General features: G+C 43.1%; 1 protein-coding gene across 1 annotated transcript; it reads right to left on the bottom strand.

The window, feature by feature from the left end:
• Window positions 1–1018: 1018 nt before the first annotated feature.
• Window positions 1019–4131, bottom strand: LOC120811166 (cholecystokinin). The gene is made up of 4 exons (XM_040166358.2): window positions 4032–4131; window positions 2309–2388; window positions 2027–2216; window positions 1019–1561 (listed from the first exon to the last, which is right to left on the bottom strand). Exons 1-4 carry the CDS (start codon window positions 4045–4047, stop codon window positions 1422–1424), a joined length of 426 nt encoding a protein of 141 aa, XP_040022292.1. The 5' UTR covers window positions 4048–4131; the 3' UTR covers window positions 1019–1421.
• Window positions 4132–9666: the final 5535 nt, after the last annotated feature.

Below are 9666 nucleotides of genomic sequence, written 5' to 3'. Positions count from 1 at the left end.
TTTTAAAATCTTTATTTCATCACATTTTCTCTCTGTGAACGAGGTTTCCTGTATGTTCAGTGAATCTCACACCTCCCCACTAGCATTTCATTTAAATCACCTGGAGGCATAAACTGTTCAAATCTGCTATTATCGATGAAGGGGGGGGGCATCCATTTTACAGATTTAACAATTGACTAATGTTGACCTTTTTAAACTTATGAAACACGTCCCAAAGTCTGATGCGTTTTGGAGCCACTTCTAAAACAGGGTTATATAGATTTTGATGTACACCCGTTTCAGAATATTGGGTCATTATTTGGAGTTCTAATCCTGGGGAAGTGATGATAATGTCCTGCCTTTCATGTACTGAAGGATGCATTGGGATTTATCATTTCTTGCTGCCATCAGAGGGAAATGAAGCTTCATTAAGATTTGGGTTGAATATAAAAGTTTAAAGATGTCACAGAGATGTAAACCTTAATACCCACAGAATCCTTCAAAGAAATAACAAAGAACACTCTTCTCTCCGAATCTGCTGTACTTTCTGCCACCGAGCTCTATGAAGCAATAAGTCAAGCATCTGTAATGCAGCAAGCAGCACACTGTGCTTTCTAGCTTTGCACATTTTAAGCACACGGTTACTGTTAGTAAGCAGGCAGAGTGCGGAGCGAAAAGTTGGTGCTGTTTAACTTTTGTTACAATTCAAAGAAGAGGTTATTCGCAGTGTGAAGTAATGATGCATCACATGTGATGTGATTAGACTAGTGAGTGAATTACAGCTGAATGCATTGAGGCACCAATAAAAGATAAAGAGTTTAATCACCGCTTTGATCCAATTGAATAAGACACAAAAGTGGCTTCAAATGTCCCCAACCCCCTAATGTAACGCAAATGATGTGTGTGTCCTCTGTGCAAAAAGACTACCAGTTTTCCCCAAAACACACCTGTCAATGAGTCGTACAGTCGCGCCGTGTGACGGCCCCAATATTATTTCCTCCTGATTAAAGGGAGACTTGAGTCTGTAAGAATGAAACCATTCATTTGTCAGCTGTTTTTAATGATTTTTGTTTTCAATTGGCAAACAAAAGGAGTCAGAAAGTATTGGGAAAAAGAACTAACGAGCACTGCCGGTTCTAAACGTTGAATTGGATATCATGACAATAACAAACATATCGAATAATATCAAGCATTCTCTGTAACATCTGTGATTGAGTACGATTCCGACGGGGAGCGGATTGAGAAGCTCTCCTTCCCTTCAGCAGGGAGATCCAGTGTCCACCTCCTCCCTCCCTCCATCTATCCACGATGGTGCCAAACTCACTCTCGGGTGCTGTCGGCTCAGCGCTTGGTTACGGTAAGTGCAGTGTGAAAAGGGCTCATTATTTTGTGTGGGCTTTTTGTTGGCGGCGGTAAGGGGCTGTGACTCAGGCGTGTCGCCTCTAGGAGGGGTATTCGCTCTCCTCTGCGCTGCGTCTGCCAAAGTCCATCCAGCCCTGGTAGTCTCTGTCCTTTATCCTGTGGACGGGGGCCGGGCCGCTGGCCCTGCTGCTGAGGGAGGATCTGATCTCGTAGGGGGACCCTTGAGGAGACAGAGACGGCACGCGTCACTCTCACGCAAAAAAACGACGGAGCAGCCGCTTTTCAGACCTACGTGACGGAACTGGGAGTGAGGCGGCTGCAGGGACTCATGCTGACTCGTTTCGTCTCTGGGAACGAGGGGAGACCGGTGAGCTCAGCACGTCTCGCAGTCACATCGCGTTCGATTGAAAGACACGCAGAGACAGTGTGAGAGAGAGAGGAGGAGGACAGGAGAGACGGGGGGAGGAGGAGGAGGTACGGAAAGATGGAAGGAGGAGAGAGAGAGAGAGAGAGAGAGAGAGAGGGAGAGGGAGCTACAGGGAGGCGGTGGAAGGCCAGATGGTGGGACGACAGGACTCAGCATGAGTGATGGATGTTGGGACGATAGAAATAACAAGACCGGGAGCAGAAGAAGACAAAATGAGCGTTCTGTGCGATGACCAGAGGCGAAGACTTTGGCTCTCACCTTTCCTGGAGACGAGTCTGGCCAGCAGCTGGCTCAGGCTGTTTCGAGCGTTTGCGTCCTCCTGGAGCTGGTCGAAGTTGGCCAGGTGCCCTGAGGGGCCCGCGGGGGCCGAGCGGGTCTGGCGTGTGTGGAGGGATGAGGGGGGAGGCGGGTTGTCCGACACGAGAGCCTCACCCTCGGCTCGCTGTGACTTTAGAAGACGAGGGAACAGAGAGACGGGAGATGAGGGAGAGGACACGCATCCCTCCTGAGTGTGTGTGTGTGTGTGTGTGTGTGTCTTACCACGGACTCAGAGGGCAGACTCAGCGAACTGCTGGACAGAGCAGCCAGGAGGACACACAAACAGATACATACATTCATGACTGGAGAGAGAGAGAGAGAGAGAGACAGAGAGGGAGGGGGACAAAACACAGTTAAAGGACATACTCCACATAAAGTGGTCATTTACTTCTTCTCTCTCCTCATGTTCTCTTGTCATTTCCACCTGTTCAGAGTCTGAGTGGGAAAAACCACAGGCAGTTTTGCAGAAACCAGCAATAAATCTGTGTTACAGTTTTCACAACACAGTGGCAGGTGAGAGACACTCACCTACTGGAACCTGAGGCAAACATATATATTTTTTTGTGTCGTATTTACGCTGTCAGCATTGACAGAGTCACGGAGGGAGAATGATCGCTAAACCATCATTTAACTTTCCACACTGCTTTTTGATTGTTGCTTGCTGTTAGCAGGTCAGCACTGACAGAATGACCAGGCTAAAAAATAAACCTGTTTTACAGCCCTCAAAATCCGCTGTTGTTTGCATCTACGAGCTTAGATAATCATCGGTTTACACGTGATATTTTCTAGAATTGGCATCACTGGTGTGACAGAGGAAAAACGGTACAATAAAAAAAACAAAAGATGGCATAATATATATATATAATATATATAATATTACACAGCTGGTTTTCCGACGCAGTATCTATTTGGAATTCACCATTAGTTGGGGTGAAGATACTTTGCAACGGAATGGGAGCAAATGATCCAATTACAGGAATCAACAACACCAGTCGCTCTGAGGTTTTCAATCTCCAACAGTCTCTTATTAGACTCTTATTGACAATGTTTCCTTCCATCGATGTGAGTCCTTCCCTTAGCGGCTCGGAGGAAATCAGTTCTCCTCTAGTTATCTTTCACTGGACATGATGATCATCAGCTCTCTTCATCAACCTGGACATTGAAATGCTTTAAAACAAAATGAGAAATAATTTCACTGTCATTTTGTAAATGTTACTGGATGCGACAGTGCATTTGAATAATTGTGTTTAAACTGACACAGTGGAGGAATAAACAGTCATTCTCCTGATGCTAATATAATTCCTTTTAGCAGCTGGTCATTGTCTCTAATTCATTATTCAGTGAGCTGGTAATGATGCGGTACTGTAACGTTTGTGAAAGCCCGCCACGCTCCCCGTCTGCTTCATCAAACATTTGTTACATTTTTGATTTTTTTTATAAAAACAACTTTATTTTCCCTCATTGCACAGCAATGAAATCTGTTTGAGTCTAATTGGCATTTTTCTCGCTACTTTTATTAATGAGCCCGATCTTGCTTTTGATTGTTGCTGCTGTAATGCTTGACACAATGATTCACAGAAAATGCAATACATATTATATTGGAACAATACTTTTTATTCACGCAAAACCTAAGAGAAACGACATAGTTCTTTTCCACACTCGGGTAAACAATTATCCACCTGTCATATGCACTTATTTATTACTACATATTTTAAATCACCGTAACAAACTACAACACGTGTCAGTGGTGTCCCGTATATCTACATTAAATTCAAAATACTGGTGCATTTATGTAAAAGGATTTTCAAAAATAAGATTCTTCAACTTTTCAGATTTGCCATATTTCAGATGTGATGATTTGATTCAATTATTGAAAAAGAAAACTCCATAAAGCACCGTTTGTAGAAACGAGGACACACACTTCACAATCAGAGTTTTGTCTTACCTGCGGTTGTTGCCATGGACCAAGAGATGCTGAGTCTGAAGATGCTGATCTTTGCTCCTCCAGTGTTCAGAGTGAGAGTGAGAGAGCAAGAGAGGAGATGGTGTTTTATACGGACGCACAGGAAGGGGGAGGAGTCTGCATGTATGGGAGGAACCTGCTGCTGGCGCAGAAACTAAAGGCACTGACGCATTGAAGAACGCAAATGTGCACACATGCTGCAAACACACACACACACACACACACACACACACACACACACACACACACACACACACACACAACGGGAAAAGGGTCATGACAAAGGTTGCGGCTTCAATTGTGCGCCTCCTCCTCGCTCACCTGTGTGGGGAACAAAAAGAGGATCCCATTGACAGTTTCGATGGTTTGCATCAGTGAAGACAAACTGAACGGCTCTCTATGAATGAATGAACACTCATACACAAGCTGGATTCGAATTATCTCATTTGCTCCGGAAGGTTCCTCACTGAGTGAAAGGACCCAGAAGTGGTGTAAGTGGCCGCCACGAATGTTTGAATTCTCTAAATGCTTCAATGCTTCCCTACTCCACTCCTTCCGCATAGGAACCATTGGACCCTCCTCTACGAAAGCAAAGGACATAATTCTGTCCCCCATTACTTGCAGCGGCAATATTATTAATAAAGTAATACTTTGAACCTGGTTGTCTATGTCTGCATGACTCACTTTTCGTTTTCTTCTCCTAACTCCTCATGAATTCTCCTGAGCATCTTTCCTTCACCCCGTGACGTCTTCAGCAGAGGTTAGAGGTCAATAGTGGTTAGGAATAGACGTCAGGAGGAATTTGAATCCCGCCACGTTAGAGTTACAAAGAGAACAAAAAGTCTGTGAGAACGATTATCTCCTGTGAATTTGTATTAATGATGTGCACATGGAGGCAAATAACATAGAATATTAAAGAAGTTTTTCTTTCTGAGTGAGCAGAGGCGGCATGCAGGTCAGTGGCCTCTAATTCCAGCGAGGGCAAAACGGCACCGGCCGTGCTCAGGCATGACAGGCGAAGGCAATTTCATAAAGGAAAGTGATTTCTTTCTGCAGCTTTCTTTTCTTCATGCTGCAGCAACACAAATCACAGATGGACTCTTTACAGAATGAGTTAGAAATGGGTCAGAATGTAATTCTGAGAGGTTTATTGAGCATTTATTGTCTGATCAATGTTCTCCGAATGAAACGTTGCTGACACTTCAGGGGAATGTATTTCTATTTTTCAATCTGAGAGATCAGACCAAACATTTGTCTGTTTCATTGAAAAATACAGTGTGGGGTTTTTATTGTTCATAGAACTTGTTAGGGACTGTTTTAAAGAATACAAAATACTATTTAACACATAAAAAACAGACTCTACTTCAAGCTTTACTCGTCTCCGTTAGATTTGATGAAAAGAGTTAACGGCATTCTTATTAACAATATATATATGTATATGTACATATGGATGTGGATGTGGATTAAGGTGTTGACAGTTACACTGAAGACTTGAGTCTCCTGTCAGTGTGAGATGGGTGAGTGCGTCAGTGGGCTTTGTGCAGTGTTTTAGGACTACTCCACTATGCTAATGAGCTAACATTAGCCGGTTTGCTGACATTGTTAAAGCAGTTACGGAGCATTTTGTATTTTCACTGTCATTGGCACCTGTCTAACTTCTGCAGACACATGAACAAACACAGTCTTTGGATGAAGCTCTCCGTGCGCAAACATCTTTCCCTTATGAGTGTGGAACCTCCTCGTCTCTGCTGCACAAAGCATTTATGTTCTGACCCACAGGGTTTTAAAATGTGCTCCATCAAAAGACACTGAGAGTGCTTTTGAGCTCGCAGGCAACTGAACGAATGACAATCTCCTCCAAAGGATTTTCATTACAGCTGTGTTCCTCACCAGACAACATCTGTGTCCTGTGAAGTGGGAATAAAGGTGAAAAGTGTAGGAATACGTGACAGGTAGAAAGAAGCTACTTTCTTTGTTTTAAATATTGCAGTTTGTATCACACTGTATTCTATTGCCTTATCAAATCCCTCTCATGTCCACTAGAGGGATGAAAAAAAATGAACTACTTAGTTCAGTTAACAAGAAAATAGCACATCATGAACAAAATACATTTTGAAATTAAACACTTTCTTGAAAAATTGAAACTAGCGAACCAAGCAGAGTACTCAGGCCCAACGCGCGCCAAAAGGTATTAGCCGATGTATCTTCATGCCGGGCCGACTGTGTGGCACACAGGTACCAGAGGTACCTCTCCTGGAATGAGCAATCAGTTTGTCAGTCTGAAAAAAAGGCACCAGAAGCCGTTACATTACAGCTCAATAGTTAACGGGGACGTCACTGTCGTCGTCATCAAAGAAAACAGACGGGGCCTTTTTAAGGAATTCGTTCTTCTTCATTTACTGTCTCCCTCCAAGCTGTGAGTCACGGCTCTTGAGTTAATTGCGGCGAAGCCTCTTCAGTAGATGGAGCCTCTTCTCTGCTCTAATCCACCGGCTCGTTCTGTTTTGTCAGACATGAAGGGAAGGGCGGGGGCCGAGGCAAAGATGGAGAGGGAACGTGGGGGGAGACAGAAATGACGTTCGATAAAACATTTAAATCATCTTTGCCGAATGTACAACAAGAACTGTATCAGTTCCTAAGTGCCTTAATATGGTGCAGACTGTCTGAGGCCTCCTGGGAGCTCGTGAAAAGACAGATTTCCAATTATATAAGCAAAACGTGCAAATCACGTGTGTGTATTATGTGCTAAATTGTCTTATGCCACTATTCAAAAATCGCATTTATTTAAACCTTGATACATTTTTGTAACATTAATGAGGACCTCTTAACTCCAAATATTCATTATTAACACATTGTCGTCTGGAGGACTACGTCCTAACAAGGTCTGAGGTCCACCCATCAGAGTTCCTGTTGGAAACACTGAGAAACGACAATGTTTCTTTGCTGATGTGTTTAGATTCAGTTAATGTCCTATGTGGGATTATAATCGTAATCTGTGAGGTCAGGCCCGGTTGGCAGTGCGAGGTGTCATTGATGCGTCTTCAACGTGACATTCTGAGGGGAAATAACTACTTTTACCTACATTTTTTCCCCCAGTACAGTAGTTCCCTTTATCAACACCAAAGCTTCTCTAACGGCCATGAAAATTGTTTAATTTTGCTTCTGAAACCTTCACAATATTAGTTCCTGTGAATGTGTTTATGTGAGCAGCAATGAGAAATGAGAATGAGAAATATTCACTCTAAATTAAACTAAAAAATGTGTCGAGATGGCTGTGATAATATACTGTTCTGAATATAATATTATTATTATAATATATCTAATATTGCTAGTCTGGCCGGGGGGACTGTTGTCTTACCTAACAACAAAACAGAACGCGACTAGAAGGAAACCTTGTACTGTTGAGGCAAGCACCCACTATTAGGACCCGGGCTAAGGGGCGGAGCTCACAAAAGGGGGTTGAAGCTCACCTGGGCATTTCCCCCTGCTGATTCACACACCTTCTGATCGGGCGAGCCATGTGATCTGAATTCCTTCAGATCATATGGCTAATTACACCACAGGTGAGCCAAGAGAGCCTGGGCACAGAAATGACCCAATGCGTGTTTGCCACCTTCCAGATGATGCATTGGGCGATACGAAAAATTCATTGCACCGTTATCCAAGCCCAGAAATGGTGTTTGATGACCACAATCTGGTATCCAAAATATACTTACAGCTCTTCAAATGGCAATGGAACATAGCGGAATATTATTACCTGACATTTAGTAAAGAAACAAAATATTGAATGACACGTAATCTGTAGTTACATTTTCTGGACCTCCATCTGTGATACATTTTCAACGATGCTATTTTTATTATATATCCTGAATGAGTACTACAGTGTTAGTGGTGGTTATCATTTCAGTATCTTAGGCTGTCTCCTCTCTCCTCATCTCCTCTCCTTTTGTTTTGACAGTTGGTTTGGACAGTTCTGTTTACAGCCTCAGGCAGTTTATCACTGACAGGAAATGGAGGGCTTTTACTGGTTGGATCAAGAAAATGGGTTGGAAAGATTCTGGTGGGAGAAAAAAAGCTACATACAACTTCTTACACACATAGCGGAAAGAGCAGAACTGAGGCAGGGTTACACTAAATGTATGTGGGGAAAACGCGCTGTAGCTGCTGTCTTTTCAAAACTGTCATTTTGTAAAAAGTTAATGTCTGACTTTTCTCGGCCAATGTCCTCTATATTTTATGTGTCTATTAAATAAAACCAACCACTCGTTTGAACTCAATGCGCTTCATGGAAATCTTCCTCACCAACTAGTTTTCGAAGTTGTGACGGTCTTTACTTGAATGCTCTTGAACATAATGACGGATGTTGAGCTTTGTAGACTCCATCACCGAGGTTGAAGCGAGTGACTGATTCGGGAAAAGTTGTGAACTAGGTTGTTTATCTAGAAGGTTTGAGCTCACACCTACACTAAAGCGACAATATGTCTGACAAGAGTTGCAGCTACTCATCGAGAGCCATAATCACATCCTCCACCCTTTGCTGCACTCCACAGACAGAAGGTAAACGACTGGAGTGAAGGGAGAGTCAAAGACAGCAGACTTTCTTCACACTTTGACTCCTAAATACCGTCAATAGAAATGACTCTGCAGCAAATTATATGATGAGAACAAAAATAAATGAGCAGTTTTTTTTTCCCCCCACAGAGGTCCCCTCGGAGGTCCTGACCACCAATTTGAGACCCTCCTGCAGGTGGAAAGCCCACGGTTTGAGACGTATATGCTGTTAAATAAGAATCAAATTTAAACACAGCATTTTTGTTTAATGTTTTCCAATACTGTTCACAAACAATACAAATATTACATGATATAATGAAATAATCACTTTAGGGAGCCTCTTAACAACACTGCAGGAGCGATTGGTCTCTGTAGATTGGTTAGTATGTGATCCATCATCACATGGATAATGAAATAACACCAATGATGGATCACACACACACACACACACACACACACACACACACACACACACACACACACACTGTGTTACTCACATATTGCTCCGTCCTTAAGGGTGTGAAATCAATATGGGTCCTAAAACCCAACAAAAGTGTAGGCAAGTGACTCCGTAGTGGCCGCTCCATTCTGTGTGTGTGTGTGTGTGTGTGTGTGTGTGTGTGTGTGTGTGTGTGTGTGTGTTTGTGTGTGTCCCTTCAGTAATCAAACCGATGACCTCGTAAAACTCTATGAATGAGCGGGCTTAATCGACTTCTAAACACGAGCTTTCACCTCTTTCCTCACAGCATGAGATTCATCTAAATCAAATTTTCTTATTTATTCTCTAATGTCATCCAAGTTCAGAACAGGTCTGTCCTCCAAAGAAATGCTGAGTGGATTAACACTCATGCCGTTTTGATTTGTATCTGTCAAGGAGTCCAGACTCGACCAGACTGCTTCCAGTCATTGGTCCCCTCAGTGAGCTCAAAACGTGTGTGTGTGTGTGTGTGTGTGTGTGTGTGTGTGTGTGTGTGTGTGTGTGTGTGTGCCTTTGTGCCTTCGTGCCTTCAGGCAGCATGGCACCAATACAGAGGTGACACAACATTCAAGAGATGGCATGAAAAGG

This window comes from Gasterosteus aculeatus, chromosome 20 (assembly GCF_964276395.1).
Source record: "Gasterosteus aculeatus chromosome 20, fGasAcu3.hap1.1, whole genome shotgun sequence".
Classification (NCBI taxonomy): Eukaryota; Metazoa; Chordata; class Actinopteri; order Perciformes; family Gasterosteidae; genus Gasterosteus; species Gasterosteus aculeatus.
The sequence above is the reverse complement of the archived record's forward strand: the minus strand, read 5'-3'. Positions and strand labels throughout refer to the sequence as shown.